The 12,525-nt window shown below is 43.1% G+C and overlaps 1 protein-coding gene across 1 annotated transcript in view; it reads right to left on the bottom strand.

Moving 5' to 3' along the window:
- Positions 1-12,525, bottom strand: part of ABCC1 (ATP binding cassette subfamily C member 1 (ABCC1 blood group)) — a 126,882-nt gene that overhangs the window by 41,859 nt on the left and 72,498 nt on the right. Inside the window, exons 11-12 of the mRNA XM_039885581.1 lie at positions 6,990-7,082; positions 4,476-4,679 (exon numbers count right to left, since the gene is read on the bottom strand). Coding sequence (XP_039741515.1) covers positions 4,476-4,679; positions 6,990-7,082 — 297 coding nt within the window. The remainder of the gene's footprint in view (positions 1-4,475; positions 4,680-6,989; positions 7,083-12,525) is intronic.

The raw sequence follows: 12,525 nt of genomic DNA, 5'->3' as shown, positions 1-12,525 counted from the left end.
CCAGGTAGACGGATTTTCCTGAAGGCAGGGGAGCATACACTCAGAGGTATCTCTTCAGCAATGGAGAAAACCAGGCCTCAGGCATCTCGCCACCAGAACACACCAGTGCCCTTGGCCCAGCTGACGGGGTGGCTGCTGGCAGCACAGGTAGAGAAAGAGCAACAACACGAGGCCCATCAGATCCATAGCTCTGGCCTCTCCAGGAAGTGGAGGTCATTCATTCATCCATCGACTACTAATTGGGCACGTACTGTGTGCCGGACACTCTGTGCCCAGAGGTGAGGCGGGCGTGGAGATGCTGAGACTCATAGTCTAGTGAGAAACAGGTATTACCAGGTTCTATCGGGGGCGTCTGGAAGTGTGTTGGGGTAACTGGGGTTGTAGGCAGTATGGAGCTGGGGTTTGCTACCCCCTCGTAATGTGTGAGGGTCAAGGAAGCGAGGAATCCTTCCCAAACCACAAAGAACACCTGTCCTGCTCTAAGTGTTCACGGTGCCTCCACTATGAAACACAGCACCTGACTGAACCATCCACACCAGCCTAACCCCTAAAATATCTGACATCTCTGTGTGGACACCAGTTCTTTCTGCCTGCCGAGGATCCATTCAATCCCCCGCTGTGGGTAACAGCACCCCAACTGTCCTTTGGGGAACTGAACCTCCCCCAACTTCAGTCTATGAGCTTCGGCCACAGATGAATCGCTCACGCCCACCCCAAGCTCGCAACCCAGGCCTGGCCAATTCAAGCAGCCCATCTCCCGGGCCCCAGTGATTCAGGGATAAGCACGTAGCCAACTGCAACCAACGAGACTCAATCCCATAGGAACTAATGGGAAAAGGTGCGGGGGGCTCTCTCCTCATAGGAGTTACTGAGATGAGAGGAAGAACTATAATCACATGGTGAGCACCTGTCTGACAAAGACGCCACCATTGAAAAAGCAGCGCTGAGAGACAGATTTTTGGAGCATCTAGATGCAGCCATGCCTGAAACCCTAGCCATGCTTCACACCAGCACTTTCCTAGATTGCTCAGTTTTGTGACTCGGAAATCCCTTTCTTTTTTTCTTTTTTTTTTTCACTCTAATCAATCTGAGTTAGGTTTCCGTCACTTGCAAAATAGTTCCTGCCTAACGGTTTATTCAAATATTTCATTCATTCATTCATTCATTCGTTCAGCCTTTCTGCTACACACCTTTACTCAGTGTGCACCATTTGTTCACAAGGGCCACGCGTGATGTGGTCAGCAGGGAACCACGCAGCAGACACCCCCCCCCATGTGGAATGGTAATTATTCTAACGAACAGAGGTACAAGGTAAGTAGAAGGCAAGAAGCTCACAAATCTTCCAAGGCAGAAAATGCTGAATAATGCCGGCTGCCTGCAGATGCTATTTTAGGAAAGTACATTAAGTGGACGTGATAAATGCCGGGCTCCACATCCTGAGAAAACAGTCCCATTAATCCTGCCATAGGGCGTCCCCATTACTCTCCGACCTCCCCAGGCCTCTGCTTTCCATCACACCTACCGGTGGGTAAACACCCCATCATCCCTGAAGCGCAGGAATCCTCCAGTGGAAAGAATACACACACATCTTCCAAGAGAACCAAGGGCTACATATTTTATCCTAATGTAGTCAGAGGCTCTGGTGTCTTGGCCAGGGCCAAGGTCCCTACTGACCCTCCAGGCTCATCTATTGCATGCCCGACAGCTCTACAAACTCCATCTTGGGAAGCCCGTTGCCCGCCCCAACACTGAGTGGCAAATTCATGGTCAAGAAAAGCCAGTCCCACTCTTAAGCATATCTGGCTTCATGGCTTCCTAAATGGAAAGAAACCAGGGCAGGAGACGAGAAGCCAAGTGCCAGCACGGTCATGTGACAGGGTGGAAATTCGGTTTGGTCAGAGGATCTAATGTGCAAAGCAAACGGTTACACTTCCCAAGTGTAACCCAATCCATGGATTAAACTCTGTCGCCTGCTCCCTCTGGCTGCCGAGCTTTTCCCATTAAAGAAAAAAAAATGTCGATTCAAAATGCTTTGGATTTCTGTAATGATTTCCTATCACTCGTATGAAAGTAAATAAAAGAGATATATGAGTTGAATAACACTGCTGATGCACAGTCACCGTCATGCTGGTGTGTATGTAGGCTCTCTCTGGAAATACACGGAAGAAGCCGGAATGGGGAGGGGAGCTAGGTGGCCGGAGTCTGGGGAGGAAAAGAATTATTCCTTTTATTTTATGCCAATCAGTAGTTCTCAGGTAGGGGGACATTTGGCAAGGTCTGGAGGCATTTCTGAGTGTCATGACTGGGGAGGAAGAGGGAGAGGTACCACTTAGCATCTACTGAGTAGCGGCCAGGGATGCTGCTAGACACCCTACAATGCACAAGGCAGCACCCCAACCCCCAACGAAGGAACAAAGGATTATCGGGCCCCAGTTGTCAACAGTTGTGAGGTTGAGAAGCCCTGCTGGAGACCTTTAGGAAGAGCTTTTAACTACTTTTACCATGGGAATGCATTACGATTTAAAAATAAAATGTATCACATATACAAAAGAGAACATTTAACAGCTAGAAACACAGAGAGACAGTTTAACAGTTTGGAAAAAAAAATAATAAAGTGAACCTCCTGTATAACCACCATCCCGTCTTATATTGTTTTTACTTTTAAAAATCAAAGACGGTCATCGAAGACCTGGAGAAAGTCGGGGAGATCAGAGTGTGAGCAAAGAAAGAGAAAGCAGAACCTTCTGGCCTAGAATGCTGGATGGAGCATTTGAGCTGGAAGGGACCTGAGGGGACACGGAGTCCCAGAACAGCTAGATGTCCCTTCTTATGCCACTCTAGTCAGTTGACAGTGGTCACCCGGAGGGCTGACTGAACATAATTCAGGGGGACAAAACACCATGACTGACTATGAATATCTGATGGGAGGGGAGGGAGGGGAGGGCCCCCGTAGGTGACATCCCTGTGGCCTAACCCCTTCACGTTTCATATGTGAAAACCCGGAGGCAGGAAGGTGGAACGGCCGGCTTCAGGTCACGCCCTGAGCTGGCAGCAGAATTTAGCAGATGTCCTGACTCTCAGAAGAACATTCCATTCCCCTCAGCCGAGGCTCAGCAAACTGTGGCCCATGGCCACACCTGTGTGTGTCTGGCCCGCGAGCTTAAAATGGATGTTACATTTTTAAAATAATAATAACACATACAGATTATATCAAATTCAAATTTCAGTGTCTATAAATAAATGTTTACGGGGCGGGGGGGTGGTGGTGGAGAACACAGCCACACCCATTCATTTACATATTACCTAGAGCTAAGCAGGTGTGACGGAGACCACGTGGCTCAGGACGCCTGCAATATTAGTTGGTCCCTTACAGAAAATGTTTACTTACTCCTGCTTTTTGCCAGTGCTTCTCAAACCGCCTTGGGGGAAAACTGCCAACATTCCGATTCCGTTTCAGCTGGCACGATCTGAAACTCATCCTTAACCATTCTTAACTGTCAACTGCACATAAAGGCTCCCAAGGTCCATCCCCATATGGTCTTTTGGTTTGGGACCACCTGTGTGGTAGGACTAGGAAATGAGTTAAGTCAGCTCTGGCACAGCCACACCCTGGACAAGCATGCTTCATTAAAACACATGAAGCAGATTCAAATGCATGAACTGAGAGGTCATATATTGTCCAGAAAAGGCTAGAACGCTACGTATAGTATGACTCCATTTCAATATATTAAAAACATTTTTTAAATAACTTTATGCATAAACATTTCTTTTTTTCTGTAAAGATACGCAAAACTGTCACTTTGGAGGAGGGGGCGGGGGGGAAAGACAATATACTTTTCATTTTATAACTTTCAACATAGTTTGATTTGATTTAAAAAAAAAAAATGAATGACAAACATGTGTTGGGCACCTGCTATACACACTGTCTTAGGCGTGGGATCAGCAGCTAATAGAAAAGATAAAATCTCTGCCTTCCTGAAGCTGACATTCTAGTGAAGAGAGACACAATAAATTAAAGAATAAGTAAATTTTAGAGTGTGTTTGGCGCTGCCACTCAAAATGTGGTTCACGGGTCACCGCCAATCCAAGTTTGTGACCAATTAGCAATTGATGAGAAGCCGACACCATAACTCAACAATGGCACCAAGCCTCAGTTTAGCTCAGCTGACATTTTTTTTCTTAGCAAGACTTTCTCGATAGAGGAAGCAGAGAACGCTGGTGAACATTCCAGGGCGAACTCCTTATCTCGTGGAGGACCTATAACAAACAGCTCCTGAACTGGCTACTTTGAAGATCCTGGACCGGAAGCTAACGAAGAGGCAATGAATAAAATAAAGGGGAATGTGTGTGGCAGTTTTTAAAAGGAGGGATCGGAGAAGGCCTTGTTGAAGTAGTGACCTTTGAAAATTAGGTCAGAAGGAAAACAAAACGGAACATAAAATGATGCGGGCCAAGACAAATTTGGCTTCACTCACCAGGAAAGGTGTGCAGACCCAGGTGAAGGTCCCCATGGCTGCCAGGTAGGCAGACTTCTTCAGCACCTTCAGCTCCTCCTGCCTGATGGCCAACACCTTGTCTTTGAATGCCAGCTCCCAGGCATAAAGCTTTAACACTTTGATCCCGTTGAGAATTTCGTTCATCAGCTTAATCCGATTGTCTTTGCTCTTCATGTGGGCCACCTTCAAAGAGAGAAGAACAATCAGCATGGCATCGGGGCGGGGCGGGCAGCCCGCTCACTTCTGGCTCTGGCATCACACCATCACTCCACGTCCCCATCTATTAAAAATGGCCTTCCTGAGGCTGGGAACGCTGACCCCACAATTCCCATGAACCCTGCTCTTGACCCTGAGAACACTCCAAAAGACTCTCATCAAAGGAAAAAAACTGCCTTGAATCACACTACATTAGAAGCAGAGAAACCTATCAAATTTAAAATTGAGAAATAGAGGCAAGAAAAATCCTTCAGAAGCAACCTAAGTGCCCATCAACAGACTACTGGATAAAGATGGGGGACCTATACACAACGGAATATTACTCGGCCATAAAAAGAATGAAATCTTACCATTCGTGACAACATGGATGGACTTACAGGGTATTATGCTACGAGAAATAAGTCAGAGGAAAAACAAATACCATATGATCTCACACATGGAATCTAAAGAACAAAATAAATCAACAAATACAACAGAAACAGACTCGTAAATACAGAGAACAAACTGATGGTTGGTTACCAGATAGGAGGGGACAGGGAGGGGCTGAGTGAAAAAGGTGAAGGGATTAGAGGTGATGGGATTAGGAAATACAAACTGGCAGTTACAAAATAGTCATGGGGACATGAAGTACACATAGGGAATATAGTTAATAATATTGTAATAACTGCATGTGTCAGATGGGTACTAAATGGGAGATCACTTCGTGAATTATATAAATGCCTAACCACTATGCTGTACCCTGGAAACTAATATAAAATGACAAGAATGTCAACTCTAATTGAAAAATAAAATTTTAAAAAAAAAAAAAAAAGAGAGAGAGAAGAAAAATCTTTCGGGTGTCCAGGGACACGAGCCCACTCTGCTGATCCAAACACAAGAAAGAAGACGTTGGGTTTTTCCTTCCATTTCCTTATTTTCTGTGTTGATTTTCAGCCAGTGCATGGTTGTTAAAATACTGAAATGTTTCCGCAGCAGCCAGCACTGGTACTGACTCCACGCCACGCAGCTAGTAAATATTGCTGATAGCATCCTGGTCTTTCTATATGCCAGGTACTTTTCTGAGCAATTTACACGCATTTAGTCATTCGATGCTCACAAGAACCCTATCATTAAGTCCTACGGTCATTCCTGGGTCACAGATGAGGACGCTCTAAGCGACATGAAGGCAGTGACTAGTGCTGTGTCAGAGGTGGAAGCCTAACTATCGACGGGATGAAAGGTGACACGGCCCCAAGCCCCCTTCCTTACCTGTTTTCCCTCCCTCCACCCCCAGATGATGAGGCCTCGCTGCAGCAGGCCCACATCCTGGAATTCCCTTCCCCTACCGTACCGCCCGCGCGGCCAGGAGCTCTCATCTGAAACTGCACAGGCACATCCTCAATAGCCATCGACAGAGGAGCAGAGAAATAAACTCTGGCCTGTCCCTGTTATGGGCCATTAGGCAGCAATTCAAGAGCATGAAGTCAGAAAAATCCCCAAGACGCGGTGCCAGATGATGCAGATGATGGCATCGGGCAGCTAGACAGCCCCGTCAGTGTGAAAACGGACGTGGCAACGATGCCACAGTAAGACACACACACACACACACACACACACACACACACCACCACCCCCCCCAAACCTAACTATGCAATCAGAGCTCTACATAAATACATGGAAAGTTCTAGAAGAACTTGCTTCGATGTCTTCACCGTGGTTGAGAGGGTAGGGGACATTCTCTTATAATGTATACACTTTTGTATTATCTGAACATTTTTTTATGAGAAGGCATTCACTCTATTATTTGGGTATTTAACAACTTAAAAAATACAAAGTATCTCCGAAAATAAATAGTTTAACACTGCGCCTACCATAAGGTAACGGGGGGGAAAAAGTAGGGGTTGATATTTACTCAACTCTTAAAAACGCCCACGCACATAAGTGAATAAACTCCATGGGAAACAGAGAATTTCTCAGAGGCTCACAGACGTGATTTCAGTCACTAGGACTAATGCTTTCAGAAGCCGTCAACCTTGGCTGCCCAGTGTAAATCACCTGGGAAGCTCTAAAAACTCCCCATGCCCAGGCCTGCTCTCTGCCAGGCGACCCAGAACCACAGGCATGGGGCCTAGGCATCTGTTAGAGCTCCTTACAGGGCGAAGTTCCAAGAAGGAGCCCAGGAAGGCTGCGGACCCCACTCGCACTCCCACTCCTGAGGAGAAGGAACTCCACGAAAACCCAGGGGGAAAGGCCTCGGGCCCAGGCCCAGCGGGGAGCCCCGTGGGGCAGACGCCTTACCTGGTAGGTCTTGGTCTTCATGGCCATTACTGCGTTGAGGGGAACCATGAAGATCATCACGGCCACCCCGGCCAGCACGGAGGGTCCCAGGTTCTAAGGAAGGAGAGAGAGCAGGCCTTCACACAGGGTTTCCACCCGCTGAGGTGCCCCATGCTCTCTGCCCGGTGAGTTAGGGGCAGTTCTAGTACTTATGCCCAAGGATGGGCTATTAAGAATTTCCAGATTTATTCCTGAGCATCTCTCAGTGTCCCACAGCCCCTGAAGGACATGCAGGTACACCGTCCTTTATCTGAAACCCTTGGGACCGGGTGAGTTTTGCTCATTAGAATTTAAGAAAGGAAATAAAGTGTTGAGCAGATGAAAGTTAACACAGCTGGCCTGAAGGATTATCTGGTTTGAAGGCCAGCTTAGAAATCAGGCCCTTGGCTGGTGCCTGGGAGCTTGGACTTTGGGAGGGTTGCCACCATCCTCAGAACTGATAAGAGTGGCTCCTTGTGCCTGAACTGTTTGCACAAACCTTATGGTGTTCGGAATACTCCTTTTCCTTCTGGGAGTCTGGAAGTTTGGTATGTGGCAGAGGCTACCTGTGTGACCAGCCCCCTGAGTAAAAATCCTGGACGTGCAGTCTCTAGAGCGTCCCTGGCTGGTAACATGCCACAAAGCTGTCACAACCGGTTGCTGGGGGATATAGGGCATCCTGTGTGACTCCAGTGAAAGAAGACTCTTGGAAGTTTGTGCCTGGATTCCCTCAAAAAACTTGCCCCCTGCATCTCATCCTGCTATAATAAATTATAGTCCTGAGTCCTCCTAGCCACTCATCTACTTGGCATGGTCTTGGGGACCCCAGTCACAGGGGTACACGCCCTTCCACTGTATTCCACCCCCACCGGGGCCTGGCACAGCACTGCGTAATCAAATGCACTGATTTTTCAGCAGCAAAATAGGTACATTCACACTGAGAGGGACAATCAAGATTACAAATGCTTCACGTCAGGTCAGCTTTTGCCACCAAATGAGTTTAGAAAAACTCTGGGTTTTCAGAGCTGTTTGACAGGGATTTGTAGATTTTTTTCCTCTTATCTCCTTTGCAAGGAAGGTAACTACTGTCTCAGAGTGGTTAAGAGGCCCGGGACGAGATACACATCCATATCTTTCAAATTCCATAACTACAAAGAGACAGCTTGAGAAGCTGGCCCAGGGTGCATTACTCATTTACAAAGAGAACTACAGGGTAATGTGATTTTTTTCCCCTTAGGCATTCAGGAAACAGAACTATTTGTCCCTTCCAAGTAGTCATCTGCAAGGCTCCAGTTGTAGCTCCAAAAAAAAAAAAATGCTACTGTTTATCCAGATGGTTTCTGTGACATATCTGTGCCCAGTGAAGATTACTCTACCTTCAGAGCGAAAAGTGATTTCTACCAACAATCTAAACCATTCAGAATCAACTCTGACAGCAAATAATAGTAACTAAAACAAACTGAGCTCATCTGTGTACCCTGCACTGTTCCATACACATCACCTGCATTAATTCCCTCCATTGTCCCAACATCCCTATGACAGGAGGTACCATTATCATCACCAATTTACATAGGAGGACACTGGGGCTTAGTGACATTAAGTGACAAGGTCACAGAGCTAGTAATGGAAGAGGCAGGATTTGAATCCAGAGCCCACACTGTCATCCACTATCCTATACCATGTTCTTGATGGTCAAATAGAGAAATCCTATTGTTGGCCTGAACCTATGGCTCCCAACCATGTAGGAATTTCTCCACAATTTCTCCTGACTGTAGGTTGCCAGAGCGTGGGAGAGTGCTGTGTTATTGACATCTCGTGGGGAGAGGCCAGGGATGCTGCTAAACATCCTACAGTCAGGATAGCCCCGGACCACAGAATTATCTGACCCCAGTTGTCAATAACATTCAGCGACCCCCATTGTAAACAAACTAATTTTCTTAATGGTTCATACATCAACCCCAAAGGCAATTCTAAATGAAATGTTCTAAAAATACTTTCCCCCGGCAGCACTTTCTGGGGAAGCGGATACCCCAAGATGACTGCCTGAAAAGACGTTTACTTTAATGTTTACATTCTGGTATTTATTTTCTAAGTTTCATTATTACACAATTTATAATCATTCGCCATCTGTTTTATAAATACACACAAAAAATGTAAACTACAGTCAACTCGACAGATAATTTGTTGTGTACTTATTATTCCCATCTGCCCACCCCGTCTCTTGGGCAACTATCAGCTTGTTCACTGTATCTGTGAGTCAATATCTCTTTTGTTTTTGTTTTTTTTTTAGATTATACATATAAGTGAAATCATACAATATTCGTCTTTCTCTGACTTATTTCAGTTAGCATAATACCCTCTAGGTCCGTCCAACCTGTCACCAATGGCAAGAAATCATTCTTTTTTCTTGCTGAATAATATTCCATTGTATGCATGCACCGCATGTTCTTTATCCAATCATCTACTGATGGACGCTTAGGTTGCTTCCATATCTTGACTATTGTAAATATGGCTTCAAAGAACATAGAGGTGCATTTATTCTTTTTGAATTGGTGTTTCGGATTTCTTCAGAGAAGCACCCAGAAGTGAAATTGCTGGGTCATATGGTAGATCCATTTTTAATTTTTTGAGGAACCTCCACACTATTTTCCATGGTGGCTGCACTAATTTACAATCCCACCGACACAAGAGTTCCCTTTTCTTCACATCCTTGCCAGCATTTGTTATTTATTGACTTATCAGTGATAGCCATTCTGACAGGTGTGAGGTGACATCTCACAATGGTTTTAATTTCCATTTCTCTGATGATTAGTGATGTTAAACATCTTTCCATATGTCTGTAGATCTGTATGTTCTCTTTGGAGAAATGTCTCTTCGGGTCCTTTGTCCATTTTTTCAATTGGATTGTTTGTTTGTTTGGTGTTAATTTGTATGAGTTTCCTCATATATTTTGGATACTGACCTTTCATTGGATGAAACATTTGTGAATATCTTCTCCAATTCAGTAGGTTGTCTTTTCGTTTTATTAATGGTTTCCTTCACTGTACAAAAATTTTTAGCTTGATATAGTCCCATTTGTTAATTTTTTCTTTTGTTGCCCTCGCCCAAGGAGACCGATCCAAAAAGATAATGTTAAAAGCGATGTCAAAGAGTTTTTGCATCTATGTTCATCAAGGATACTGTTCTGAAATTTTCTGCTTTCCTAACAGCTTTGTCTGGTTTTGGTCTCAGAATAATTCCGGCTTCATGGAATGAAACGGGAAGTGTTCCTTCCGCTTTTATTTTTTGAAATAGTGTTAAAAGGACAGGTACTAATTCTTCTTTAAATGTTTGGTAGAATTCACCTGTGAAGCCGCCAGGTCCTAGACTTTTATTCATTGGGAATTTTTTGATTACTGCTTCGATTTCATTGCTAGTAATCAGTCTGTTTAGATTTTGTATTTCTTCCTGGTTCAGTCTTAAAAAGTTATGTATTTCTAGAAATATCCATTTTTTCTAGGTTGTCAAATTTGTTGGCATATAATGTTTATAGTATTCTTTAATGATTCTTTGTATTTCTGTGGTATCGGTTGTAACTTATCTTTCATTGATCATTTTATTTATTTGGGCCCACTCTCCTTTTTCTTGATGTGTTTGGCTACGGATTTATCAATTTCATTTATCTTTTCAAAGAACCAGTTCTTAGCTTTCCTGAGATTTTCCACTGATTTTTGATTTCTATTGATTTCTACCCTGATCTTAACTAGTCCCTTCCATTTACTTTGGGTTTTGCTTGTTCTTTTTCTAGTTCCTTTAAGTGTAGAGTTAGACAGCTTATTTGGGATTTTTCTTGTTTGTTGGGGTAGGCCTATATAGCTACAAATTTCCCTCTTAGAATTGCTTTTGATGCATTCTGTAAATTTTTAAAAGTTGTATATTCATTTTAATTTGTTTCAACATAGTTTTCAATTTCTTGTTTTATTTCCTCTTTGACCTATTGGCTATTTAGGAGCGTGTTCCTTAGTCTCCACGTAGTTGTGTTTTGTCCAGTTTTCTTCCTATAGTAGATTTCTATTTTTATGCCATTGTGGTTGGAATAGATACTTGATATTAACTCCATCTTCTTGAATTTATTGAGGCTTGTTGTGCGGCCTAATATATGTGATCTATCTTGGAGAATGTTCCATATGCACTTGAAAGAAAATGTGTATTCTATAGTTTGGGGATGAAATGTTCTATAAATGTCTATTAAGTTGATCTGGTCTAATGTGGAATGCAAGGCCATTATTTCTCTGTTAATTTTCTGTCTGGATGCTCTATCTATTGATGTGAGTAGGGTATTAAAATCCCCTATTATTATATTACTGTAGAATTCTTCCTTTATGTCCATTAATAACTGCTTTATACATTTAGGTGCTCCTATGTTGGGTGCATATTTACAATTGGATTAACCCCTTTATAATTAATATCCTTGTATTTTTTTACGTTTGTTTTAAAGTCTATTTTGTCTGATATGAATATTGCTACCCCAGCTTTCTTTTAGTTTCTATTTGCATGGAATATCTTTTTCCATCCCTTCACTTTCGGTCTGTATGTGTACTGCTGCTCTTATAAGCAGCAAGCATATAGATGTGTCATGTTTTAAAATCCATTCAAGCCACCCTATGTCTTTACATTGGTGCATTTAATCCATTTACCTTTGAAGTAATTATTGATAAGTATGTACTTACTGCCATTTCGTTAATTGTTTTTTGGTTGTTTTTTTATAGTTCTCCTGTGTCCTTTCTTCTTCTCTTGAGGTTTGCTCTTGTTCTTCAGTATTTTGTTTGGGTTCCTTTCTCTGTGTTCTTTGTATATCTTGTGTTGGTTTTGGTTTTGTAGTTACTGTGAAGTTTATGAATATCATTCTTTATAGCAGTTTATTTTAAGCTAATATATGTTGAAGTTTGAATACATTTTATAAGGATTACATTTTTACTCCTCATTCCACACTTTGTCATTTATGTCACGTTTTAGATTTTTTTGAGTTGTGCATCTCCTAACTACTTATTGTAGCTTTAGTTTGATACTTTTTTCTTTTGATTTCTATAGCAGCTTTTTAAATGTCTGATTCACTGTATTTATTAAATATTTGGCTTTACCTGTGCGATTTTTTTTCCTTTCTCATATTTTCTTATTTCTGGTTATGACTTTTCTTTTCTGCTTAAAGACCCTTCAATATTTCCTGTAAAACTGGTTTAATGATGATGAACCATTGCTTGTCCAGGAAACTCTTTATCTCCTTTAATTCTAGATAAGCTTACTGGGTAAATTATTCTAGGTTGTAGATTCCTGTCTTTCAACACTGTTGAGATATCCTGCCACTCCCTTCTGGCCTGTGAAGTTGCTAATGAGAAATCAGCTTATTAATGGACATAGCCTTGTGGGGTTTCCTTTGCACGTAACTCTTGCTTTCTTCGAGATGGTCTCTTTAGCCTGACCTTTTGGCATTTTAATTATATCTTAATGTGGGTCTCTTTGGGTTCACCTTGTTTGGAAC

This window comes from Pteropus medius, unplaced genomic scaffold, assembly GCF_902729225.1.
Source record: "Pteropus medius unplaced genomic scaffold, Ma_sr-lr_union100, whole genome shotgun sequence".
NCBI classification, from domain to species: domain Eukaryota; kingdom Metazoa; phylum Chordata; class Mammalia; order Chiroptera; family Pteropodidae; genus Pteropus; species Pteropus medius.
The sequence above is the reverse complement of the archived record's forward strand: the minus strand, read 5'-3'. Positions and strand labels throughout refer to the sequence as shown.